This window comes from Podarcis muralis, chromosome 3 (assembly GCF_964188315.1).
Source record: "Podarcis muralis chromosome 3, rPodMur119.hap1.1, whole genome shotgun sequence".
In the NCBI taxonomy this organism is placed as follows: domain Eukaryota; kingdom Metazoa; phylum Chordata; class Lepidosauria; order Squamata; family Lacertidae; genus Podarcis; species Podarcis muralis.
The window spans coordinates 70,971,982-70,999,762 of record NC_135657.1 but is presented as its reverse complement, the minus strand read 5'-3'; the positions used below and the strand labels follow the sequence as shown (position 1 = coordinate 70,999,762).

The following is a 27,781-nucleotide window of genomic DNA, read 5'->3' as shown; positions in this document are numbered from 1 at the left end:
GAGGTACCACTGTAATGGGCCCCGCCTGCTAGCCTGCTCCCTAAAATATCACTAGTTTGCTCATTTCTGTATACAGGGTGTCTACATTCTGCATGGACTGGTTGCATGGCAACATGTGCAAATAGCTTTAGATACCTGTTAGGTCCATAAATTACCATATAGCATATATTCAACACAAAAAACAGTGACAATTTGTTGTTGACAAAGGACAGCTGGACATATAAAGGGCCCCATTACCTTCAGTAGCTTAGGGCCTCATCAAACCTAAATCTGGCCCTGGACTTGCCACACCACCCAGAGGGACAGTGCTGGTGAGTGAGAGATGGGATAAGCTACCTCTGCTCATGGCTGGAAGGATTGGGACCCACTCGCTCTTGTTGCAGGCCAACAGGGAGGATTGGAAGCGCTGGACTCATTCGTTGCTGCTGCCACCATCCAAATGGAGGCTGCAGGCAAAGGGAGCGAAGGAGCAGGCGTCAGAGCTATATAGCAGGTTAACCAAATAAGTGACTATCCAGACAACGTTGCTTACACATCAAGCTCAAGCAAGACATCTTGATGCTAGAAAGTATACAGGAAAAACCACTTGTTTAAATCCTAGTCTTGGCTGATGTTAATTCTTTGGTCACAGGAGAATCTTGTAGTTGCTGAGCTGGGAGGCTAAGCATAAAGACATTACTTGGAAACAAGCCCAACTGAAATCCCTTTATATAAGACCAGAAAAAGTGATAACCCACCACCAAACCACTGTTTAATGGGGAAGTCCCTGAACGGGAGATTGATGGGAAATGGTTCAGCTCAGACACTAATTTGCTACTTCATCGAAAACAGGTTTATCAAGTACAGCAGAAGATGCCACATCTTCTAAGAAACATCTGATTTCCCACTTCTATAAAGAAGGAATTGTGTGAAGGGAGATACAAGCAGGTGCAGTCTCTTTCATCTGAGAACCTATTCAAAGTATTTCAGTGTGTCTGTTCCACCATATATGAACACAGTTCATATATTGACTGCATATTGACTGTTCATATACTGTATTGACAATTGACTGCATTTCTTAGATGTGCCCACACAGGAAATAGCAGCATGCAGATGTTTCAGCTGCTGACAGTGTACACTATTACTCTATGCTAAGTGGCTTTCGTTCCTTAGAAGATTTACACATGCAGAAGTAAAATGATCACCCTCCTGTTCATAATACTATGCAGAAGGGCTAAATAAAATTATTTACTCATAACTCTTCAGAATCAGTATGCAGCAAGCAATGGGTCTTAGTTGAATATTGTTTAATTTCAATTAGATATAGGTAGAGGTAAATACTTCACAAAGAATAGAGATAAAAAAGCACTAATTACAGAAGACCAAAAGCATTCTCTCAGTGGTTTTATAATAAAATACATTACATTTAAATATCTGCATTAACAGCATTAGAGAACAATAGTTTTAGATTGAATATTTTTCAATGACAGCAAAATAATTAAAAGCCAAGTATATTTTAGTATTAGTTACAGAATATATGAGTAAATTGCAAATTGTCCCATTAAAATGCATGAAACTAAAGGACTTTTGTTTATGTTGCTGAGGCTGTTACGCTGGATCCATCATTTATTGGGCACGATCAGAAGAAAAACCAAAAGAATTTAACATTCAAATGTTAATATATTCCAGGCTAATGAGAGGTTGGATCCACATCTTTGAGAGACAAAAAGGTATGTAATTTGTGATCAAAGTCAATAGGTCGATTTTGAGGCTCTTTATACCTCTGGGTCATTTTGATTCCCAGGTATGGGATAAGTTCACAATGATCTATGAAGCGTTCCAACTTCCTCTTGTACTTCTTTCGTATATAATCAGAGCTCTTGGGGTTATATGCTGCAGGAAGTTAAATAATACCGATTATGCCATATCACTTGCACTTCTTAATTCATTGTGCAATTATACAACACCTAAGGACATATTATAGAATTATTTATGCAACATCAAGTGCCTACAAGATCCCCACACTGAATCCCTATCTACAATACTGTTAACAGTGATGGTGCAGTTGCTTCTAACTAGAAATCCAGATTTTAGGTACAGTGTCTAACTTAGTTATCTAGTGGCCAAAACTACCGGTACATGTGATGGAGGTAGATCCATGTAGGTCTGCACCATTACCATGCAGAGGAAGAGGTAGATGTGCAATTTAAAGAGTCAAAAGCAGTGCATAGGTATTGGATGTCAAATCCTTCCTGCACCCCACACCTGTGCTTCCAGCTGGGCTTCTTCTTGAAACCAGGTGTAAGAAAAGTATCTGGAGGGATGAATTAAGAGGGCCAGGTAGGAGAAGGATTCAGCACCCATTGCCCCCACTTTCCACTTTAATGGGACAGTCCCATATCTAAAGACATGGGATTGTATCCAGTGTAGTGTGCTTTGTGAATGTTCTGTCAGAGCAAGGATTTCTGCTAGCACAATAGAACCCTACCCTGTCACTTCTAGTTTGATCATAGACTATTCTAGCATGAATGCGTCCAACTTGCAGGAGAATAGCCTTCCACTCGCATAAAGGGATTTCTCCTATCCCAAAACTTCTTCCCATGCCCCCCAAATCTCTCCTGGAGGGTTGAATGGGAGATCTTATTGCATGAGCAGAACTCTGCTTGCATTGACTTGTGTCACCATGTATGTTTAACAAAAGATCAATGTCAAAAATATAAACTAATTTTTATTTTATTTTACTTCATACTATAATAGCACAGGTTTTACTGTACCTTTCAAATGATAGGCTATGAACAGCAGAGCAGTCTTTTTCACACTTAGGAAAGGAAATTTTGGTTTTAAACAACCTACTTCATTCATTGCTTTTATCAGAGCTGTGGCCACACCCTACAGACAAACACAAACACTAATGTTAGTTAAGCAATACAAACACTACTCCATTAATAAAGTTTTATGTTTTGTAATCTTTACTGCTTGGTGCTATCATTCATAATCTGGCCTTTAATTCTCTCCTCTATATTAATTACAGTGCCTTTCAGTTTTGTATCACTTTGAAAGTTGCTCAACATATTCCTAACTCTGCCATTGAAGTCATAGCTTCAGCAGCCCCTGGAGCTCTGATAAATACCTTTATCACCATCTGTCAGTTTGGAGAATACCGAATGACCTTCCAGAAGCTTACAGAGTTAAAAGAAGTGCAACATTTGGGCCCTTATTTCCATTACTGCCCATTACTTTAGAAAAAGGAGGGAAGGCATCAGTCATGTTTACCAAAATAAAAGAAAACCCTTTGCAAAAATAAGACTAAAGCTGTGACATGGCTTCATTACATTACTGAATTCATTTAGCAGCGTTGAGATTAGATACTGCCCATTTGAATCTTGGCCCCCAAAGTTAAGTCAATTTGAGTGTCATTAACAATAAATAATAACCTGTTCCAGGTATCCAGTCAGGGGAAGAGCTGTCAGCAATATTGGCTCCTTTATTGGGGGAAGTTTATGTGGAAGGGTCTGGTTCCAATATTTCTCTGGTAATCTAAGAATACAGAAATTGTAGGTTTTTTAAAAAACCAAACCAAACACAAAGCAATAAATAAAAGTAAAAAAGTGATGTATTCAGTACCTCATAAACTTTTGAAGCTTTTCTTCACTTTCAAAAATATATAGCTTGTTGCGATAAAGTACAGCATATTCAATGTCCCCAGGTACCAGTGCTTCATACCTCAAAACAGCAAATGAAAGGAAGATATCATCACCACATTTGCATCTCATACTTGTTGCAGTTGTTCTTTTACCCTGGTTTTAAGTGATTTGTGGCTTTAAACTGAAATTTCATATTGAGTCCAGAAATTGATTTGCAGCCAGTGAAACTGGCATAAAAGAAGAGCTGCATGCTCCAGAAAAACATTTTGGACCAGGTGTTTTCAAAAGCAGATCCAGCACGTGGCAAGAACCGGTCTTTGTATAATACTGCAATCCTATACATGCCTGCTCTGAAGTAAATCTCACTCAGTTCAGTGGAGATTGCAAATAAATGGGTATAGGATTGCAACCTGAAGCATGCATGACCATTGGCCAGGTCTGCTTTCTCCAGAAGTCACAGTTGATACACTTGCCTATGAAGTGCTTCTGGCCACACCTGCCACCTGAAGGAGTATCCCCAAACTATGGACCGGATTGTTTGAAAAGAGTACAACCTCATCCAAAGCATGCTACATCAATATCCTTGGATCAGGACTTCTAACCAGGAACATTTCTGTTAAGTGGATTACATTTGTATGTCCTCATCCAGTCCATTACTGATTGTGGATTCATGTGGCTGATCTAAATTTTTAATCCATGAAGGGTAACAGTTACATAGCTTTTTGAGGTGCAAAACAGTCCTTTTGAGAATGGAAGGTATTTACAGAATGCAGAAAAGCACCTTTGGATACACCCAAATAATGCAAAGATTCTTAAATCCTATGTAAAGTTATCAAGTACACCCCCAAACCATGTTAACTTCACCTTCACCACTTTAAAATTTTATTCAATAAAGTCCAATAAATAATACAATGTGATGCAGAATAGTAATGATTCTGCAAAGTGGAAGGTGTTGGAGTTTGCCTGTTTGAGAACTTATTAGCACAGATCGCATTTTTCTATATTAACAGAAATCCTTGGAAATGCAAGTGTTTACCTTTGCTTCCCATCTAGGTAAGTAACTGGACAGAATCCTTGCAATTCAGCTTGCATAGGAAATAAAGCCTTCACATCTGCTGCAGTCAGTTTCTTTGGTAGTTTATGTGGGAGAGGGAGAGGATAAGGTGCTAATGGGGGGACATATAATTCTGGATTCTTCAGGAATTTCTGCATTGAAAGCAATGTATGAGAAGGAGGAGAAACATTTCATGTTTTCATTCATGGTCAAAATTATTTGAGGCTACTTATTAAGGAACAGATTTATCCCCCCCCCCCTTATTTCATATATAACAGAAGTTCTGAAATTCTAGTCTACAGATCAGTGGTCCATGAGCTTCAGTCAGGTGGCATAGCCACTGTGAAAGGTAGACATGGTGAATTAAATATTTTTTATTGTATATTTGTAGCTGCTTTTATTTCTTACGTTGTGTTTTATTATCTATTGTATTTTATATTATGTGGAATTCAAGTTGCAATACAATAAAATATATAAGAAATAAGATCAGCAAGAAAAATACAATTAAAAAACATACAACATATAGGAGAATACATTATAAGTCATACAAAAGGCAGAAAAATCTTTTAAGGGGTCCACCAAGACTCTTAGCAATTTTCCAGTGTTCTTGGGGGTTGGGGACCACTGTTATATATAACATTCTACACCAGTTGCATTAGGTGCACTTCAGAATAAAGACATAATCCAATCTTGAATGAATGGATCTTTATTTGCATCAGCCATCAGCTACAGCAACAAAACAACAATGCGAAATACAAAGAACAGAAATAAAAAGTCAGTTATATAAAATACACTTTAGGGTCCTGAATCAACAGTCAAATAGTGAACCCTGCAACCTTTGCTGTCACCTGCTCATCTTGATCTGCCAAGAGAAAGGACACAGTGACAGTGGTTGGGCGACCCAGAATGGACAATAAAAGAGGGGTGATAATCTCATTCCTCAAGTCTTTATAAAGAGTGCAAGCCAGAAGGGCAGGCACCACCGATTTGGGACTGCCATCTCCACGGGGACATGTGTTTTTTGTGTGGAATCTGTTGGACTCGTCCCTCAAGTGCAGCCAAGGGCAATACATTCAATCTTGCGAGGGTAAAAGCATGTCTATATTTTAGAATTGCTAGGTTATGCAGATAGGGTGCCAGAGAGTCAAAATGGGAAGGTGGAAAATAGGCATACCATGGGCAAAATTTCCTTATCGTGGCCAAGTTGTTCTGATGCTTGATATAATTTAGGTGCTGACAAATTAGACTGTTTGCTTTACTAAAACCCAAAGTGAGTAGCTGTTGTGGTGATAAACCACAAGAGTAAAGTTTTTGATAAACAATTTTAGTTCAGGTGTTCTGGTGACAATCTTGCAGCACTAGGGATATTAGACCAGGGGGATTTGAGTTTAGGCAAAGCCAATAGTTAAGTGTCCTATGCCAGATCCATAATTCAACCGAGGGGAGGTTAGCCTGGCGCAATGATGCGTTTGGGACACAGGGTGGTACAGAAAAAATTGCCTTAAGAACTTTGATTGGACAGCTTCCGTAGATCTAAGGTGAGTGCCTGTCCAAATCTGAGCCCCATATAATAACTGATGGGGTTTAGCTTGGAACACTTCCAGGACTGATGGTATATATTTACCATCTTTTATGTGGAAAAAGCATGTCAGAATTTTGGTGCTTTTTCTTTTTCACATAATCCAATCTTTGTTTAAGGGACAGAATCCAATTCTGAGAGATAAAGCAGTCCAGGAGAACACAATAAAGGTAACATCACCATGGCCCAGCTTTCAGTGAAAAAAGAGGCTATGAGGACAAGCAGGTGATATGATAGAGGGTGTGAACTTATTCGAAATAAAGGTAAACGCTTGGGTATTGCCATCCCTCCATAAAATCATCATTTCACTCAACACACACACACATCAGGAATGCAAACATTTGGAAAGAAAATTCTAACCTAACAATGGAACTTCCCTTTCACTGGGGTCATTTTGAATAAAGGGTTTATAAAAACAAGGCCATATGACAAATGCCACAACAAAACAATGGCTAACTATTTCTTGGAGTCAGCATCCATAAAACAATAATTCTTAACACTTCTATATAATTAAAACATTCAAAGGGCTTCCCATAACAGTAAACTAGTTTGAGTGCCATATTGCAAATGGCTGAAGCTAACTGGAATCTAGTCCTCAAATACATTTGTTAGTATTTAAGATACCCCAAAACTCTTCAATCTTTTGGCTTGCCTAAGGCCACCTAATGAGTTTGTGGCAGAGGTAAGACTGCAAGTAGGGAGTTTCCAGCCCACACTGAGCTACTGCAGGACACCAGCTCTTTGAAGTTTTATTTATATATTCATTGTGCCAGCACCCATTTGCTTTCCAAATGGATTATCTATATATAAGAAAATGCTAATAAATATTCATTTAAAAAAACAACAACAAAAAACAACAACAACAAATGGATTATCTATATATATTCTACCCCTTTTGATACTTACATCTAGTTCCTCTTGTCCAGCCATTTTGTAGTAATGTCCTCGAAATTCTGCTGCAAACTTTAGAGAAGGCGCTACAGAACAATCAACAAGCTCTCCCTTTTCTGCAAGGCTGACAGGACAATATTGCCCAAACTCTCCCAGCCGAGACAGCAGCTCTTGTGGCATGATACACAAATCAGCAATACTGGCTGCCATTCCTGTTAACAATTGGATACAATGCTGTGAAGTTTCACCTGTGACACTGCATATTTGGTAGAGTATACCTATTTTAGTGATATGTGAAAATGCAAAAGCTATACCAAACAATACAGAGCAAATCAGTATGTTATGCTGTATATAGCTTGGTTGGCAGGTCAGTCAGATTAACTTCTGTGAATATCAAGTTAGAAAGATGTTTCTAATTTAATCTAGCCTCCATGAAGCAGAGAAAGCACACCAGTTTGTGGAATCTAAAGGCTTACTACACATGACTAATTTATTAGAATGCGTCGTGCAAGTTAGCTTTACTAGCAGTATTGTATTTCATTCACAGCTGAAAAAAATCCATTTGCTAAATGGATTCTTTACATGGAGGATACTAAATTATAACTAGACTTTGACCATATGTAGCTTTTCCCTTCAGTTTCCAAACAGAATCTGGAGTCTGCTTACAAAATGCTGCTTTGAATAAAAAATGAGTAAGAACAACAATAATAATTGAAATCAAGTTTCAAGCTGGCCCTACCTCATATTGGTGAAAGGGCAATCTGGAAGGATCCTGACTGTACCAGATAACAGCACTACCATCCCATTTACCATTTGGGTTGACTTGTAACCCCTTTGAAAGATGATGGGCCAGAAGCAGGCCATAAATGTATAAATACAGATAATAACTGCAGAACTTTTGAATTGGTAAGAGTTGTATCCAGTGTTGCGTGAGCTGAAAGTAAACTTCCTCTTTCCTTTCCTCTCAGCAACCCCCCCCCCCCTACTCCCAACAAAAGCCTCTCCTGAGGGCCGGGAGGGGGGGGGGGACTTACTGAGCATTGTGGGCTGCATCTTATGGGGTTGCAGTGGGAGGGAGGGAGGGAGGGAGGGAATAGCCCAAAATTGGTTGGAGTAAACTTGCACCTGTGGAGTGCTAGGTTCTTCCACCTGATTTGGTGTGATTCATGGGATGAGTTCTGGTTGAGAGCAACTAATGTGAACAATGGCCAGAAATCTGGGACTCAAACAACTTGAAAGTCATGATAAAGCCCAGTGTGGACCAGCCCAAAGATTTGTAATGGGTTCATGTTCTCTTTATTATTCAAATAGGTCATGTGCTTCTTCATCAGACTCTGAGCTTCTATTTTTAAGTTTCATATTAATCTTCATTTATTTGAAGTTAAAATCAAATCCAAGTAGCATAATAGAATTACATATAAAATCCACTAACAAAAAACCCCCCATTAATGTAAAGCAGGATTATTTGCTTACCTTGTCGTATTCTTTCCAGATAGAGCTGGATCTGCTTGGTGATTGCTTGAGCTTCCTCAAGTATTTTGTTCCAGATCCACCATTTGCTGTGTGTTGCATCAATCACATACCAGTTTTGGTGCTGCTCCTCGTAGTAAGGTCTTATTTCTTCAGTTTGTGCTCTGTAACACGAATTCTTGATAGAGAGAATATGGGAGCTGTCGTGCATTGGATAAGGATATCTGAGAAGACAATTTTAAGTGCATTAATATTAGGCTTTAATATCAGCCTAGTATGAGCAGTAGGTTAGTACACAATGGCCAACTGCTCCCACTTCACTACTTCCCTGGTCCATGTGTGAGAAACCTACCAGGAAGCTACCATTAAGCTTGGCTTCCTGTTATGTCGAAACCCTAACAAGCCACAACTGCTAATCAGCCTTAAACCATGGTTAGTTGGTGACTTACATATTGTGGCTTGTTAGGAAATAACAATCCACGGTCCGTTGTTTGGATGTAAAGGGAAGCCAAGCATAATGGCAGCTTCGTAATTTGTTTTTCCTGTTTCTGCCAGGGGAGTAGTGAAGTGGGAGCAACTGGACATTGTCTACCATGCTGCTCCTTCACTGTAAACTATGTTAAGCCAGAAACCATGCCTAATTGTGAAATACAGTGGTACCTCGGGTTACATACGCTTCAGGTTACAGACGCTTCAGGTTACAGACTCCGCTAACCCAGAAATAGTACCTCGGGTTAAGAACTTTGCTTCAGGATGCGAACAGAAATCGTGCTCCGACGGCGCAGCGGCAGCAGGAGGCCCCATTAGCTAAAGTGGTGCTTCAGGTTAAGAACAGTTTCAGGTTAAGAACGGACCTCCAGAATGAATTAAGTACTTAACCCAAGGTACCACTGTATTAATGTGACCTGAGGGAGTTATTACTTCACACTCTTCATGGTGTTGCTACCTGTTAGGGATTTGTTTATCCTGCAGTGCTCTTCTGAGGACCTCCTTCACATCAATATCTAATTCAAAGATTTTTACTGGAATGATTTTCATTTCTTCAAGAAGGTCTACTTGTTTTCTTGTTACAGGGTATCCATCAATAACAACTCTGTGGGAGGGAAAATGACCACAATTCAGATTGGGTTCAGATTAATTATTTATTTCTGTAACAGTAACTCTTGTTGATGAAGCCCATACACATGCCAGGATATCCTGAATCAGGAATAATAAACAGAGCCAAACAGCATATCCATTCTTTATTATTCCTGTTGGCACTGTGCCGATTTCCAGAATTATCTTAAAGCTTTGAATCAGCCTTTTTATAAAGAAACATAACCAGGGTAATACATTTTGAAGGGACTGAATAAAACTAGAATAGGCTGTCAAAACATAATATCATTCACCAGGGAACTAAACAAAGTAGGTATTTTTGAGCTAGCAGGCCTCAATAGTATTCCAACATTGTACATAGACCTAAATTAGGAGTGAGGAACCTTTTTGGCTCCATGGGTAAACTTTATCAGGGGCAACCCACCTGTCAGTCACATGATGTCCCTTCCCACCTTGTGTGGGGTTTCCAAGCTTCTCGGGTGCAAGGGCCATTGCCAGCCCCACAGTTTGTAAGCTTCTCCATGCTTTTCCTTTTCACCTCTAATGTCAGGGCAGCTTCACCAAACCATCAGTGCTGGGATAGAGAAGCTGTTTCTACTGACTGGAAACTGCTTTTCCTCCTTGAGGATGTCACAAACCTACTGCCCATCAGCTGATAGGTGGTTGGGATCACACCTTCTCCAGTACAACAACTATCATAAGCCCACTTTAAGCTCCCAATTGTTCTTCGAAGCCTCAATCCACACATTATGTATGACAGATGTAAGGGAGATGGGTGTGGCTGCTCAGCTTTGCAGGGCAAATAGGGAGGCCTAGTAGGCCAAGTTTGACCCTTAAACTGGAAGCTCATCACTCCTGTGCTAAGTTATAGCCTATCAACTACAGAATCTGTTCCTCCTGTCCTTAGTCAGGAATCTTATACAGCTGTACTTTGGAAGCCAAACAGAATCCGTTATGGAAGTCCATTCAACTTCCAAGGCACGGCTTCCGATTGGCTGTAGGAGATTCCTGCAGCCAATTGGAAGCATTGCTGGATGTTCAGCTTCCAAAAGAATGTTCATAAACTGGAACACTCCTGGGTTCGACTACTAAGGAGTTCGTCAACCAAGGTACGACTGTACATGTTTATAGACTAAGATAATGGCCTGGTTCACAAGTCATACTAAGCCAAACCATGGCTTTCCATGAATGTGTGGGCTCCAGGAGAGGCGAATGTGACCGCTTTGTTCCTTCCCAGTTGCTCTACTGCTGTTCTCCATGAAGTTAAGCCATAGCTTTGATTAGCAAGTACTCTGAACCTGAGTTCATGGTTTACCTTGCTCCAGACTTACCATAAGTAGTAGGCAAGGTTTGTTCTATGGTTTAGGGCTCATGGTATGTCCGGGATAGCTAAACCACATGTCTGGGTTTGGATGATATGCTAAGTCATGGGTTAGTGTAGTGTAGCATCAGAGCACTTGGGAAGGAGTCTGCACTCTGTTGTGTTCATGCTAAGTCATGGTTTGGCTTTGTGTGTTGTGCAATCCAGGCCATTATGTTCAATGGGATTTACCCCAAGATAAATATGCATAGGACTGCAGCCAGAGCCCTTCTCTGTTTCACCAGGGCTTTAGAAAATATCTAAAAGATATATTTGCAGGATTAAGAAACAAACTACGTTTCACAATTTCAAGTACGATTTTTACTATCCTCCTCCTTTAATGCAGAATACCAAAACACCCTGAAGAGAAATGCTTATAATCTGCCAGCATGCGTATCTGAACCTTTATGACCAAATTGTACAGCATTATTTATTACATTTTTTGGTTTTATGTTAGGCAAGGCAGAGTTGCATGGCAGACAAAGGCAACTGCCTTCCATATCTGCTGGAAGCAATGTTATGCAGATGTAGTCCTAAATGTGACCCATCTGGAGGCAATGCTATGAAATAACTAAAATGAAAGTCTCTCACCCTGAGGTGTTACAAACAGTATCCATCAGTGAAATATCTAGAGCCCTCACAGCAAGTTCATCAGGTGCAGTCAGTCCTTTCTGCAGATGCCACTTCAATATAAGTGCTAGTTCTGTCTCTGGCTGATTGTTTAACACCATACGGATGGCATCTCCCATGGAAAGGCGCAACAATCCATATTCTTTTGCAAATCTTTTGGCAACTGCAAAACAGTTTTGTTGTTAATGAGCAGCTTTTGACCACACCGACCCATAATACTGACCATTATGTTTTAAAAGGAAAATGATTGCATCAATAGAACAGAATCACAGTCATAGGTGACCCTCAGACACCACACCATGGCTTCCCCCCAAGAATCCTGGAAACTCGAGTGCTGTTAAGAGTGCTGGGAATTGTAGCTTTGTGAGGGATAAACTAGTTTCCAAGTTCCTTTGGAACAAGCCATGTACTTCAAACATATCTTGTGGATGTGTCATTAGACCTAGACGGCTATGATAAAAGCGTAATATTTACTATGACTGCTTTCTGAAAGTAGCCTGCTAAAGGTGATCCCTTGTACAGTTTAACATCACACAAGAAAAAAATAATGTGTTGGAAAAAACCTAAATGAACTTACCGGCAGTATAGTTATCTGGTAGAACAGAAAAATACCATCCTCTCCATAAATGCAATACTGTTATAACTATATAAACATCTATACACTCAGGACTCAAGACTTACCTGTAGTCTTTCCAGATTTTGGAGGCCCCACAACTGCAATCTTAACTGGCACAGTTGGCTTTGGCTTTGGCTGACGGAGATATTTGATGGGATTTTTCATAAATGTATCCCTGTTCTCTTTGCTTGTAAAGAAATAAATACAATTCCGATGGATAAGTGGAAAGCTAGGAGTATCTTGATTTTGAAAAGGCTTGATTGCATCTCCTTCACTTAGCTGTAATAAACACAGAATTATTGACCTCCAGAATTGCTGTTGTAACTATTTTCCAATGAAAAATGTACCGGTATATTCACAATTTAACAAATATTATCTTTTGATTTATAAGAATGAAGCAAAGTTTTCCTATTTTCCTATTGAAATTACTTATGCTAGCACAAATAATTGGTGAGGAAAAGTTGGCAAGAACAGTCACATCAGTTAAACTAGGCCATTAAATAACCAAGCAGCTCTTTTAATGCATTCTTTTGCAGAAAACCATTATGTTAGTAAGAACAATAATAATTTAACAATTTAGTAATTTCTTCTTGGGGTGTCAAGTGCCTATTAGTTTGGAAGTGAAATGTAGCTCATCCCATCTTCCTCACTGTCACTGAATGTCAAAGTTAGGAACTCCTATTTTTGGTTCAGGGCAGATATACCTCTACTCGGGGCACAGCTACACTAACTTGGGTTTCTCCTTTGTTTTATATGGGCAACTCCCTTGGGGCAAAGAAAAAAAGGTCTAAAGAAAACAGGCGTTGGGTAGGCTGTCTGAGGGCTTCTCCACACTTCTGTTTGTCCCATGCCTAGAAAGCATGGGTCCAAGCTTTCTAAGCATGGATCCAAGTGATTACGCTTGCCTGTCACTTCCCCCTGGAAAACCTGCTCTTTAGTGCTAAATTGGAACAAACTGCATTCTTCCTTCAGGGCAGGCATGTCCAAAGTCCAGCTCGGGGGCCTAATCGGCAGTTTATTTCCTGGAGTTTATTTTCTAAAAAAGCTGAACAATAAATCTTAAAAAAAGGATCAACAATTTTAGGGGGAAATCCTAAAAAAAGGTCAACAACTTTGGACGGCCCTCACGCATGTTCATTTCATCAAATTTGGCCCTCTTTGAAAAAAGTTTGGACTCCCCTGCTTTAGGGGAAGGGCTGCAATCCAGAAGATCTGCCTTGAATACAGAAGGTTCCAGGATCAATCCTTGGCATCTGCATGTAAGGCTGAGAATGTTCCGTGTCCGAAACCCTGGAGAGCCACTGTCAGTCAGTTTAGACAATACTGAGTTACCGTATTTTTCGCACCATAGGGCGCACCGGACCATAGGGCGCACCCAGTTTTTAGGGGGGGAAATCAAGAAAAAAATCTTCCCCCCCCCCCAGCCCCAAAGAGCAGCGTACAGGGTGCGCACAACCTCTCCCTGCTGGAGGGGTTGCGAGCAGCTATGGAGCAAGCCAAGTTTTGGCTTCCCCTTTAGCCCCATGCAGCCTCTCCTTGCCGGGAGACGCTGCACAGGGCTAAAGAAGCCATAGCCCCATGCAGCCTCTCCTTGCGGAGGGGTTGCGCGCGGCTATGGAAGAAGGCAAGGCAGCGAGCGGGATGGATCCCGCTCGCTGTTTTGCCTTCCCCTTTAGCCCCGCGCAGCCTCTCCTTGCGGAGGGGTTGCGCGCGGCTATGGAAGAAGGCAAGGCAGCGAGCGGGATGGATCCCGCTCGCTGTTTTGCCTTCCCCTTTAGCCCCGCGCAGCCTCTCCTTGCGGAGGTGTTGCACGCGGCTATGGAAGAAGGCAAGGCAGCGAGCGGGATGGATCCCGCTCGCTGTTTTGCCTTCTCCTTTAGCCCCGCGCAGCCTCTCCTTGCGGAGGGGTTGCGCGCGGCTATGGAAGAAGGCAAGGCAGCGAGCGGGATGGATCCCGCTCGCTGTTTTGCCTTCTCCTTTAGCCCCGCGCAGCCTCTCCTTGCGGAGGGGTTGCGCGCGGCTATGGAAGAAGGCAAGGCAGCGAGCGGGATGGATCCCGCTCGCTGTTTTGCCTTCTCCTTTAGCCCCGCGCAGCCTCTCCTTGCGGAGGGGTTGCGAGCGGCTATGGAAGAAGGCAAGGCAGCGAGCGGGATGGATCCCGCTCGCTGTTTTGCCTTCTCCTTTAGCCCCGCGCAGCCTCTCCTTGCGGAGGGGTTGCGCGCGGCTATGGAAGAAGGCAAGGCAGCGAGCGGGATGGATCCCGCTCGCTGTTTTGCCTTCCCCTTTAGCCCCGCGCAGCCTCTCCTTGCGGAGGGGTTGCGCGCGGCTATGGAAGAAGGCAAGGCAGCGAGCGGGATGGATCCCGCTCGCTGTTTTGCCTTCCCCTTTAGCCCCGCGCAGCCTCTCCTTGCCGGGAGATGCTGCGCAGGGCTTTCCTGGCTTTTCTGGGAGGTGGGGGAATTCCCCCACCTCCCGCAAAACCGGCAGAAGCCGCGCACACTTTAAAAGGGCTGCACGGCTTCTTCTGGTTTTCCTGGGAGGTGGGGGGATTCCCTCACCTCTCGCAAAAGCCCGCAGAAGCCGTGAGCTCTTTAAAGGGGCTGCGCGGCTTCTCCTGGCTTTTCTGGGAGGTGGGGGAATTCCCCCACCTCCCGCAAAACCGGCAGAAGCCGCGCGCACTTTAAAAGGGCTGCACGGCTTCTCCTGGCTTTCCTGGGAGGTGGGAGAAGGGACTGATGCGGCCAGTCAGTCCCTTCTCCCTCCTGTGGAAAAGCCCGCAAGAGCGCACGGAGCTTGTGTGCGGCTCTTGGGGGCTTTTCCCGCCTGCCTCCCCCTGCATTCGCTCCATAGGACGCACACACATTTTCCCTTGCTTTTTAGGAGGGAAAAAGTGCGTCCTATGGTGCGAAAAATACGGTAGATGGACCAATGGTGAGACTCTGTAGAAGGCGGCTTCCTATGGGATGACTTTGGCTAAGCATTGGCCCGCAGATGGTCTTCTTGCCTGACAGCTCTTGAGATATGATCTTCTGTCTAGCTGAGAAAGAAACTTATGTCCATGCAGACCATGATAAGCTATCGCTGTGTCTGCGGTCACCACCTAATGAGAAGAGGAAGAACAAGGAAGGCAGGGAACAAGGAAGCCCCTTCCATCCACTATCTGACCTTTGAGATTCTCTACAGGCCACACACACCCGGAAACACATCCTGAACCAGACCTGCTTTGTACTCTGTTTTCCTGGCTGGAATGTACTTGAGCTATGATCATGGTGTTTCTTTGTTTTTTGCTTGGAGGGATCATAAAGAGGAGTGTGAAAGCCTGAAGAGATTAGCCCACTGTAGAAAGCCTACTGACTGGCATGTGCCCTAGGAAGGTTGATCAGAAGGGAATGTGATCTTCAAGGTTAAAAGGTTTCCCACCCTGATTCTATTAGCAGCAGATATTATATTTGCACAATCAATCCTATTTTACCAATTTAGAATAAAAAACAATACCTAGAAACAATAGCATAGCACAATTATGCATAAGAATCGATATAGGACCCCACATAACTGATTTAGAAATAATGGTAAAAAACAAGCAAAATATTATTCCCTAAAGGTTATTTACCTTGATTGGGTCCCATTGGCCAAAATTGCTTGGATGTTTATAGGCAAGAACTAGCATCTTGCGTGCAAGGGATAAGCTTATTGGATAACATTTCTCAAAAATGCTTTCACGATTTTCTATTAGGTCCTTCAGCTTTTTATACAATTGATAGCATACAATGTGAGGCTTTCGCTTGGATACAAGAGTTACTTCGGGTATCAACAATTTTTCAAGTTCCTCCTGAGAACAAAAGCAAGCAAAACAGAAATAACAACAACAACAAAGCCAAGTAAATCCTTAAGAACACGAACAGAGGCCTTCTGGATCAGACCAAAGGCCAGTCTAATCCAGCATCCTACCAGATGTCTATGGGAAACCCTCAGGCAAGACATGAGCGCAATAACGCTCTCCCTACTTCTGCTCCCCAGCAACTGATACTGAGAGGGATACTCGGGTCATAGAAGTAACATATAACCATCATGACTAGTAGCCGTTGATAGGAAGTGCAAAGACTGCAGACATGTGAAGTGAGCACCCAAACAAAAGAGAATGTGACAAAATGGATCATATTTTCAAAGCAGCCCAACACATTTCAGACCATTATATTTAAAGACCGCCTTTAGCATCTTGAGACACATTCTCTTTTGTTTGGGGTAGGAGGCACTGATAGCCTTATCCTCCATCAATTTGTCTAATATCAGTTTTAAAGTCATCCATGTTGTTGCAACAAATTCTATTGTTTAACTATGCCTTTACTTAACCTTGCAAATAAAGCAATATATTTAGCAGGCAACACAAAATATTTAGCAGGAGACTTGTACCTATGTGTCAGGTGGCAGGTTGACTTGTGATATCTGGCAAACTACCTACCTCACAATCAACAACCTACAAGGCTGCTCGACAGATCTCCAATCAAAATTTACAACTATGGGTATTAAAATTGACATAGGATTGGCTACCATAAAACCACTGAATTGAAGGGTTGGAAAGGGCCCTAAGGGTCATCTAGTCCAGCCCCCTGCAGTGCAACCTCTAATTAGCTGGGTATCATAAATCATTTTAAGTAAGCTCATTTTTTTCTGTTTTTAAAGCTCCTTGAAAACATTTCCCCCCCATAATCCTAGCCCTTTTTAAAAGAAACGGATTATGGTATTTGAAATCATTCTGCTCGATGATAACTCCTGCAATACCTGTGGGAGATAGGGCCAATTTATAGAAGAAGGCCAAAAGGAAGGCCAAAACCACTTGGGTGAAACAGTCCATATTATATATATTTTTACTGGGAGGTGCAGTTAGCAGAAGATTAGTGATCAGTGGGAGGGTATGTTGTGGGTCACATAAGATCAGGCAGTGGGCCAGGTGCAGCCCAGGAAGCTCAGAATGCAGACTTCTGAACTAGAGATAGAAAACAATGGCTTTTTTCCTGGAAATTATGCATACTGACTGGAGAATGTGTTTACTGTACCTTATGCACAAAATTCAGTTAAAATAGGCACATTCCTCACAGCCTATTGAAGATATGTATATTGACCATAGAAGTCAACTCCTAGGTCCCTTAACTCCCCCCATAAAATATTTGAGGGGGCTGCCCCTCAAAATTGATGGGCATTGCCTTTCAAATTGTGTGCGTGTGCCGTGTCTTGTGATTATGTGTGGTAGGGCTTACTTGAGCCCCCAATATTTTATTCCATTTGGCACATCTGATATGCAGCAGGAAATGTCTACAATTTCCTCTTCATGAACAAATTATGTATGCATTCTCCAGGAGGCAAGTCTGTTGGGGTGTTTAATTTGGCTCTGTAAAAGTGAATACAATACTGATGATTTAAAAAGAAGATATTTCACATATCTTCTTTTTAGATATAGTAAAATAGTGTCATTTAGTCTCTGTTACACTTATGTTAAAGCAGAATACAATACATCAGGCAATGCTGAAAATACCTGCACTGCTTGCAGATTAGTAACATCAGTTTCATATTTCTCTGAGAGTTCAGTTCTCATGCGCTCAATAGCCTCAGACTCCTGCTCCTCTTCCTCATCTTCTCCCTCATCTTCTTCTTTCGGGAACTCTTCTTCCAAAATAGCTTCAATGTCATCTTCCTCCTCCTCCTCCTCCTCTTCATCAGGAACTTCATTTTCAAGCCTAGCAGCAGCCTCCTAAAAGAGAAAATGGAAATATTTAATTATTATATTATTCCTGAAAATATTTATGTAAAATAGAATTTATGGCAATGCTTGTTGATTCTTGTTCTCAGTTCACTATTTGTGTAGTGGTACAGAAAAACTGTGGTCTGGAATATATCACAGTCAATAAAAATTAATTCCTGTTGATTTCTAAGGGATTAATTTTATACACAAAAAGTGTTTTGCCTGTTTATTAAAACTGCTTCCAGCCCAAGTTTTTCCGGCACATTAATTTATATGCCCTAATTTCAAAGTACCTACTCCTTGACTAATATGTAGTAGATACTTGACTATATTTAGACAGCTGTCATATATAAAAAAGGGAGTCATGTGTTGGATCCAAAATGCCCTTCTATGAATGAGAAAGCTCCTATATAATCAGAAACACAGTATAAACAGCAATTTCTCCCAAGTCCATTTATAACACAGTTATCTTTTTTAATAAGCATCATGGATGCCAAACTGAGAGCCACTTTACAAAATCCATTATACAGTGGTACCTAGGGTTACATACGCTTCAGGTTACATACGCTTCAGGTTACAGACTCCACTAACCCAGAAATAGTACTTCGGGTTAAGAACTTTGCTTCAGGATGAGAACAGAAATCGTGCTCCGGCGGCACGGCGGCAGTGGGAGGCCCCATTAGCTAAAGTGGTGCTTCAGGTTAAGAACAGTTTCAGGTTAAGAACAGACATCCAGAATGAATTAAGTTCTTAACCTGAGGTACCACTGTAAAGTGATCATAATGTTTTTTGTTATTTTTAATGTGTATCTTACCTCCATTTTCCTTTTTGCTTGTTCTACCAAAAGCTCTGCCCTTCTTTGAGCAACCAGCTCTGCCTGTTAAAAAGAGTACATATGATACACACCCACACACACACACACTAACAACTGACGTGCTAAAATTCAATTTCAAAAGGTTTTTCATGGGCATCCGAGGATACATGGGAAGGTTAACTTTTTCTAGTTTTCCTATACACCTGTGGAAACCAGTGCAGATCCAAATTGCAATGGATGTTCTGTGGTTTTTTGTTTTGGGCGGGGGTGTTTGGGGATATTCATCCCAAAGCTGGACTGTAAGGCAACATTTGGCTGGGTAGATATACTTAAGAAGGGTTCTACTAAGTTTACAATAATATGATGAAGCCCAATAGCAATATTTCATTATTTTTCTTCATTTAAAAAAAATACTTCTTTATGCGGTGACCTGCATACCCTTCAACATTCCTCAGATGAAAATAGGAACATTTCTCACTCCCCCCTAGGACTGTCCATCGAAAATTTGAACACTTGGAGGGTATGAGATAAATGCAAAATTTATGTCTCTAGATGCAAAATTTAGTAAGAATCAGAACCCTATTCCACTTAAGAAATGCTGAAGACTCAGTGAGAGTCAGGAGCTTTGATTTTGTTTAATCTGCACAAATCCAAACGCAACACATGGCTAATAATGTATTGCCATTAGTTTGATCATACTACAAAACTAATCAAACTAATGGTAATGCATTTTTGGGCATGTGTTGCATTTGGATTTGTGCAGATTATTCTGTATTGCAACACAGGGTTTTTTCCCTCTGTTGATTTTGTTTAAGACTGCAATCAGTGCCTGCTTATCAGAGACTAAATTCCATTTAATTCAAAGGGCCTGGTTTTTTTAGTAGACATGCACAGGATTGCACTGCAGTTTTTGTTCATAGAAGCCTCCTGACGAGCTGGATCATTTGAATTACCACTTACTTCAAATTAGCACTGCATCTGCTTCAAGCCAGGTGGGGAGTCTCAAGCAGGCACTCTCATCTAGGCTCCAGAAGGCAAAACAATTCTGAAGTGGTTAGGATACCTATGTGCCACAGAAATTAGCTGTCCACCTTTTAGTGCTGCACCAATATTTGCTTTAAAACTCCTACAATATGAGTTTGGATCCCAAACCTGCAAGCAGGGATACTATACTTTTTTATCTGTGATATACTGCCTATTAGTAGATACTGAATACTTACTCTTAATTTTGCCTTCATGTCTTTTATCTGCTGCTTCTTCTCAAATTTTCTAGCTTGTTTCTCTTGCCATGTTTGCACACGCTTGGGAAGAAGTCGGTCAGTAACATCCTCTTCATCAACTTCAAGGTAAACTGCAACATCAGGACAAAGGCAGCGGTCTGCTAAATACTGAGCTTCCTCTGCTGTTCGAGGAAAACCATCCAGTATAAAACCTGTGGATCTAAATGCAAAAAAGTAACTGTCAATTTTCCATGGACTTCCCAATTAATAGCAAGAATGTAATTTCCCACTAGTAGGCAAGGGGTGGGTATAGTTGGATGGAAAAAAATCCAATCAGGATTCATAAGGTCAATATTCCAGGCTCCTAAATGTATCCCTAATGCAGCTCTGCATTTGGAGAAGATATTTAGGGCTTCTAGGGTGGATTGGCATGATGGCCACTTACTGTGAATGTTCCTTCTGGTCCAGGGTAAGGGAGTGATCCAAATGTGGATTGACTCTACTTATTATACAGAGCAAGCAGTATCACATGACACAGATTTGAATACCAAGGCTGGCTTAAGAGGCTCCATTTCAATTCTGAACTGTTGGGAGAGTCAAAATCTCTCTCTCTCTCTCTCTCTCTCTCTCTCTCTGTGTGTGTGTGTGTGTGTGTGTGTGTGTGCGCGCGCATACATGACACTGGAAGAAAACAATGGACCCTGTATGTAGATGCTGAAGGAAAAAGAGAGATAGCCTGGACAGACAGACGCTAGTGAACAGAAGCCAATCCGTGGCACTTGCAAAGAGACATCTGAAGACTGGGTGGTACTTGATGCCTTAACTGACCGGAGAACAGAGGGAGCCAGGAGGAACAAACTGCTTTTGCCAAGGCAGGAGAGAAAAAACTGAAGAGATTCACTCCACCTCCCATAATTCTGCTCCTGCCTTCATCACAACTTATGATCATTACCCAACCCAGCTAACATTTCCATAACCCACTGAAATTTTTAAAATATATAAGTACTACAAACAACAACAGAAATCACACTAATACCAAATCTATGAGAAACATAGTAAAAAGCTTTTAAATAAAAGCTCACCTAAACAGCATCTATAAATGATCTGCAAGGCTGAACTGCAGTGGATCTCATATGGTAGTTGATTTCAAAGAATAGATGACACTTATTCTACAGCAATATTTAAATAGAGAAGTGACTAATAAGTTTCATAATTCAATAAAACTAACAAGACCAAGCACCGGCTAGTCTCATGTTACCATGAGTTAGGCTGTTTTTCAGATCTTCTGGGTTCAGATGAAGAGAGGTATTTGTCTTGATATGTTTGACCCAGGATGCTGAGGCAGTGTAATCCTATGCATATCTACCATGAAGTCCCACTGAATTCAGTTCTTTGGATCTGAGTTCAGTGGGGCTTATTCCCACGCAAGTAACTACAGGATTGCGGCCTAAGAGCTATAGATGGAACCAAAAAAGCCAGACCATATTAGACACTCAAAAATTACCGAAATGGTTCCTTCATCCACCAATCAAGAACAATGCCGTCAAGCACCTCCATGGGCAAGGCTTCACCTTCTATTAGATTTGCCTTGATTGCTTCTTCTTCGTCTGTTAACAGCATCTCTTTCTGTTGAAATGATCCAAAATACATGTAAGTATTTGATCTCTTCTTCACTTGACAACTGTTTAGCAGTATAAGGGTTTTACATAACTCATTCTCTTTGCTCAACATTTTTGTAACAAAATACTGTATTTTCCGTGTATAAGACTAGGGTGGGGTTTTTTTTACCAAAAAAGTATGTTTAAAATTGGGGCTCGTCTTATACACGAGTAGTGCTGAGGGTGTTTTCTTAATTTGGAGTCCCCCAAAATAGCGGGCATCTTATATGGGAGCGTCTTATACATGGAAAAATGTGGCACTTCAAGATGTTTAAATTATATTGCGTAACATTTTACATACTGTAAAACAAAGGTTTGTATATGTATTGATTTCTGTTTCCTAAGAGATACATTTATGGGTCAAGCATATAGGAAAATCCAGGCTACTCTATCTATAATATTAGTTGAAAAACCTTTTTTTTTTAAAAAAGGAATAGCTGAATCTTTTTCAAGCAACTTTGAATTATTCATTTTCATTTAGCTCTCATGGGAAATTAGATCACTATAGAAAGTGTGGAACAACGGAAGCACTGAGTTAATTCATTCAACCTGCAAAATTTTTGTTTTGTACTGGGTACAAGAGCTGGTTGGCTCATGCATATTCAACATTTAATGACTGCACTATCAAGAGATAGAAGAGATAGAAGATTTTCATACCACATCAAACACACAGAATTGGACACAGAGCTTAAACAGTTGTTGTTGCTTTCCTGAAAGGTGCCTGTATGTGGATGTTAGGATAAGTTCAAGTGGGATTCATTTTCCTCTATTGCTTGAAGCCAGGAGATGCTAGGACTTTAACAGGTTGTCTGCTTTTTCTTCCTGCTGAAGACTCAGTTCTATCTTTGGCCAAGTTAGAACCAAGAGAGTAAATGTTCTCTTGGATTTACTCCTTCAGACTTCAGGTGTGAATATGCATCCTGTTTTTAATTCACAGAAGCTACTGAACACTGCAAACTAGCACAACAGGGTGAAAGGCTAGGCCTAGCCTTTGACCTGACATTATTTATTAAATTTATATCCTGTACCATCCCTCAAAGTAGCTCAGGCAAGCATGCTGTTGTTCGACATGCAGGCAGGGTTTTTGGTGTATGTCTAGGGAGGACTGTAGCGTGTGAACCTCCGCCTACAGTCTAAAGTTCCACGGTTTTGATTTTGTTTATTATGGGACTTGATTTTGTTCATTATGTAAACTGGTTCAAACATTCATCTCAGAAAGCCGTTAATGTATCCTAGGTGTTACCTCTTGAAGTCGCTTAGTTTCTTCTTCACCCTCAAGTTCTTCAGCTGCAGATTGAGGGGATTCAACCATTTCTTGTATGGTAGCCTCTTCCTCATCTTCCTCCTCTTCTTCAGGTCCAACTCTTTTTCCAGTTTTGATCATGATCAATTCCTGTAGTCGCTCCTCAAACTGAATGTGGAAAATACCTAATTTGTCTGCTAACCAACGGGCACAAACCGTTTTACCTGCTCCATGCGATCCTAAAAGACATATTCTTATAGGGGGAGCCTTAAATAAGAAACAGAAAAAAATATAAATATAAATGTTTGGATTTTATAAGAGCAGGTTTCTGCTGAATAATACATCATTTAAAATCTTGAGATATTTCAGAGAAAAGAACTGCATTTATTTCTTAAAGGCAGATTATCAGATGATTGTACATGCTTCAGTGTTGGTAACAGAAATAAATTTGCTCTCCTATCCTGGTTGTTTGATTCTCATGGGTTGGTCACTATGGTAAAGAGAATAGTGGACTAAATAAGCCTTTGGCAGGGCTCTAAAATAGGTAGTTAACAGTGCTATCCTATACATGTTTACCCAAGCATAAGTTCTACTGAGTTCAATGAGGCTTACTCCCAGATAAACTGGGTAACAGATTGCAGCCAAAATGTATTCAAATTCACTACAGCTACTCAGCATTCTTCATTTCCTTCATTCAGCTCAGTATCACTCCTTTTCCCCCTTAGTAAAAATGATAGTCCATAAACGTATACTCATTTAACAAAGTTTTTAGAAATTATGTCTTCATGCAATATTTAGGTTTCTCATAATTGAGTTAATACAGTGTCTGAGACTTGGACTTTGGTTTATTAATCTCTTATCTATAACAGACATATGAAAGAAGCTGAAAATGTTGCATACTTTCAATGGCTCATTATGAGACACATATTCTTCGGGGTTTTCCAAAAATTTATCTCTGTTTTCTGGAGTTGAAAAATAATAGTGTTTTTCTCGATATTTAGCTGAGTTTTCAGTAAGTCCTGGGTAAAGGATAAAGTTTTCCTTCAGAATCACTGGACAAAAGTGCTTTGTATCTCCCATATGTCTCTTCCTCTGAGCAGCTTTTTCTTCATCCTTAAAACAGCGAAATAATTCTGATGAGGTGTTGAGCATAACTTTGATAAACATCCTTAAAAAAATAGACTTACTTATTAGCATACTTATAAGCATCCAACCGGCCGCTGAAAGCTGCATCTCTACCACTGCCCCTCACCCTTAAATGTGATCAGGGCACTCACCTCTGGCGGTGCTAATCATATGTAGGCAAAGTAGTGAGGCAGGAGGGGATGGGCAAGAGGTTGTTTCAGCAGAGTATGGTAATCATGCCTAGCTTACCCCCCATGGGTGATAAATGCTGTCTGAGTAAATACTCCAGCAGCTAATTGCGAGGTTGCCCCAACAACTGTTTTTTGCATTCTGCAAAAGTAGATTAGCATAGAAAAAACTGATTCTACTTGGGGGCAGCATTCACTGTAACTCTCACTGGATTGTGATGATGTGGAGCAGTCTTAAGAAAGATAGCAGTAACACTTGCAACTTCAGTGAAATGTGAACACATAATGGAAGCAGTCCTGCATTTCAGTGTTATGCAGATCAGTGCTAATGAACTTGTATAGTGTGACAGACTGAATTCTGCACTTGGAATGTAAGAAGGCATTGTTTTCCATTCTACCCTGTATTTGTTGTGTGCAGCACTGTTTCTATTCTGCTGCAGTTAAGTCTTCCTCCAAAAACTATCTTCATCTTGCTGCTGCTGTGGCAAAATTATGTCACTTATGTAATTAATTTTGTAAATTATGTTGTCATTATGTCATTTTATTCCATATATTTCATTCTTAAGGAAAACGCCATACAAACAAGACCCCCACTCACCCCACAGTCAATTAGGTATCATTTGTGAACTGAGAGCAACAACAGCAGCCAATATCAATCATATTTGCTGGCTTGATTTCCATCTGGGACATGGGACAAATAAGCTATCACAGCAATTTCAGGTGCCATTTTCATTGGAATTCTCCAAAAATCCTATTGGGCATTCAGCACAAAGCTGGAGAACACAGACCTAATTTTGCAACAAAATGTTAATTCCCGAGTTTAGTATCTCAAATCCATCCTAAGTTGGCTGTACTGTTGACTCCCAAAGTGTCCAAGAAGAGCAATGGACTTGGTCAGACACCCCTCTTCTCTAGAATGTGTCCATTATGCACATACTATCCACATTTCAATAATGTCATAGCACGTAGATAATGCTGAAGAAACCCCCCAAATCTCAGCACTCCCTTACATGAAACAGTATAAAATATGTATTGAGGCTGAGAACGAAATGCACCATAGTCTTCAATCTGTGATTGGGGAAAAATGTATTTAAAATCATAGCTAAATATAATCTTACATTTAGGCTGTTACTTACTTCTTCCTCTTCTTCTTCCTCATCTTCATCCTCTTCCTCCTCTTCCTCTTCCTCTGCCAGTGCCTCCGCTTCAGCTTGCAAATCTTCTTGTTCTTCATCGTCATCTTCAGGACCAAATTCCCAGCCATGGTACTTAAAAGGTTCTGCCAGAGATAATCAAGCTCTAATTTATTGTCTTTAAAATGCAAGTATAAAAGCATGCAACAGCAGAGATAAATCATGACATAGTCTTTCACTAAAAATCGATTGAACATATAACAACTTTATCTGTAGCACTAATGTATTATCTGCTCCTGACCCAGGCTGAGTCATCATCCACTGAAGGTTCAAACCTCAGAGCCAGAAGCTCTCGTCCATCAGCTGTCCACCAGAGACCACTGTAAGATCAGATCCAGATAACATTACCCCATTCCACTTGCCAGAGGGCCTGCCAAGAAAGCACCATAAAATTCTAAAGCTCAGAGTCCCTTTTAGACAGAGATTGGGAACCTGTAGTCCTACATATTGTTGTAGATGATGTGCAGAGCATGTTGCATAAAGAGTAGGAACTTGTATAACCCCTTTGTTTTCACAGCCCCAGCCAAGCTGGCAAGTAGACACTCACAAGATGTTCTGCTACCTTTGGAAGTAGATCATAAGTTCTACAAGGCTACCATAAAGAAACTTTTTATGATGATATAACAGAAGCATCCTGCTAAGCCCTTTCATATTTTTTTAAAAAACTAGCACTACTGCTCTTCTAGAGTTCTTGATTTATTTATTGTTTCTTTTTTCAAATATCTCCTGGTCTAGAAATAGTGTGAATAAAAAATATTTATGAGACTTACGTTCCATAGATTGAATAGTTTGGTCAAGAAGCATTTGCAGAGTTTGCCCGTCAATCTCCAATTCTGAAACCTGAATTAAAGGTGATTCTGCAATTGCTGCTTCCGTTCTTTGCCATTCATGCAGAAATTGGATAATCTTGCTTTTAAGTGGATCCATTTCTACTACATCTGGGAAAGCATCCTCAGGATATTCAGGTAGCCTGACTCCTGAAAAAAAAGCAAACTGCATTTTAGATAACAGTTTGACATTGTATAAAGTATATTGCCCCCTCTATATTGATATTCAGGCATGAGTGCCCACACTTATGTAGCCAAAATGGCACCACCCTCACACAGGAGGGAGGTACCAACAGAAACTGGATACTCCACAGTGTAACATTTTATTGCAGGTCCCATTTCTCATAAGGTAATTTCAAATAATGCTTTCCCTTCTCATTGGCTCTTTGTAGCACATGCTTTCAACAAATCAATAGTTCTTTTCAGCATAACATGCTGGTTATATTCAACTCAGTCAGAGTAGATAGACTGAAATTGATGGCCTTAAGTCCATTAACTCCAGTGCATCTACTATGATTATGATTTATGTATCATATCACCCCATACGTTTAATAATTTATTCTTCTCACTATCTGAGAATCACAATAGCCAAGTTATTGCATTGTTTCTTCATGGATATACTGCTAAAGAAAAGGAAAGAGGCTCAGTTACTTTTTATGTTTGAGTATCGTTATTTAATTGCATAGTATGTCAATTCAAGTGCACAATTCTTCACTGCAAAACTGGATTTATGGTGGAGAAAGCAAGACATGTGCATAATTGTCATTACAATATGCAACACAGGATCTCTAGATAATTGAATGGCTAAGAAAAGGAAAGAAGGGAAGGAGAGAAGAAGGGAAGGTGGAAGAAAACTTGATCTCTAACCTAGTTCAGATGCAACACTCTTCAGTGGTGCTGGTGGCTGAGGTTCTTCTTCAGTTTCAATGTGTTCTGCTGATGCTTTTGATTCTGTGAGAACAAGCAGAAAATGATTATGCCTTCTGCATGTTTTATAGAAGAGAAGGTTAACCTGTAGCCTTCCAGGTGCTCCTGCACTACAGCTTCCCTCATCCATGACTACTGACCATGCTGGCTGGGTAGGAGCTGGAACTCCAACTACTTCTGGAGAACCACAGGATCCCCATTTGCACTTTATAGGAAAGGTTCAAAAAGATTTCAAAATATCAAGGGAGTTACTACAGGGATACAATGCTGCAATATGCAAGAGCAGGACTAATGGTAAAGGTTGACATGACCGAAGATGTCCAGGGTGGAGGGAGAGGAAGAAAGAGAAAGAGCTGAAAAGCATGCTTTGGAAGCTACTACAGTTATCTGCAATTTAGGAATTTAAAACGTGGGTACGATACTGGTGTGTCATCAAAATGTATATTATTGACAGAGGATTTATTTTTATTAGTAATTTAATACGCAGTTGGCAGACTGAGAAGACACAGCCACTGAATTAAATTTAGAGGG

General features: G+C 40.8%; 1 protein-coding gene across 2 annotated transcripts in view; it reads right to left on the bottom strand.

Annotated features, from left to right (window-relative positions):
- Positions 1 to 1,269: 1,269 nt before the first annotated feature.
- AK9 (adenylate kinase 9) overlaps positions 1,270 to 27,781 on the bottom strand; it is a 55,762-nt gene continuing 29,250 nt past the window's right edge. For both annotated transcript variants that reach the window (XM_028723133.2, XM_028723135.2), the window contains 20 exons: positions 27,191 to 27,274; positions 26,267 to 26,473; positions 25,440 to 25,582; positions 23,891 to 24,103; positions 22,991 to 23,257; positions 21,594 to 21,715; positions 20,090 to 20,309; positions 18,870 to 18,932; positions 17,849 to 18,064; positions 15,929 to 16,147; positions 12,384 to 12,597; positions 11,664 to 11,865; positions 9,564 to 9,710; positions 8,621 to 8,841; positions 7,163 to 7,359; positions 4,660 to 4,829; positions 3,604 to 3,702; positions 3,414 to 3,516; positions 2,754 to 2,868; positions 1,270 to 1,872 (listed from right to left, as the gene is read on the bottom strand). In XM_028723133.2, the coding sequence (XP_028578966.2) occupies positions 1,670 to 1,872; positions 2,754 to 2,868; positions 3,414 to 3,516; positions 3,604 to 3,702; positions 4,660 to 4,829; positions 7,163 to 7,359; positions 8,621 to 8,841; positions 9,564 to 9,710; positions 11,664 to 11,865; positions 12,384 to 12,597; positions 15,929 to 16,147; positions 17,849 to 18,064; positions 18,870 to 18,932; positions 20,090 to 20,309; positions 21,594 to 21,715; positions 22,991 to 23,257; positions 23,891 to 24,103; positions 25,440 to 25,582; positions 26,267 to 26,473; positions 27,191 to 27,274 (3,425 nt within the window). In that variant the 3' untranslated portion in view covers positions 1,270 to 1,669. The remainder of the gene's footprint in view (positions 1,873 to 2,753; positions 2,869 to 3,413; positions 3,517 to 3,603; positions 3,703 to 4,659; positions 4,830 to 7,162; positions 7,360 to 8,620; positions 8,842 to 9,563; positions 9,711 to 11,663; positions 11,866 to 12,383; positions 12,598 to 15,928; positions 16,148 to 17,848; positions 18,065 to 18,869; positions 18,933 to 20,089; positions 20,310 to 21,593; positions 21,716 to 22,990; positions 23,258 to 23,890; positions 24,104 to 25,439; positions 25,583 to 26,266; positions 26,474 to 27,190; positions 27,275 to 27,781) is intronic.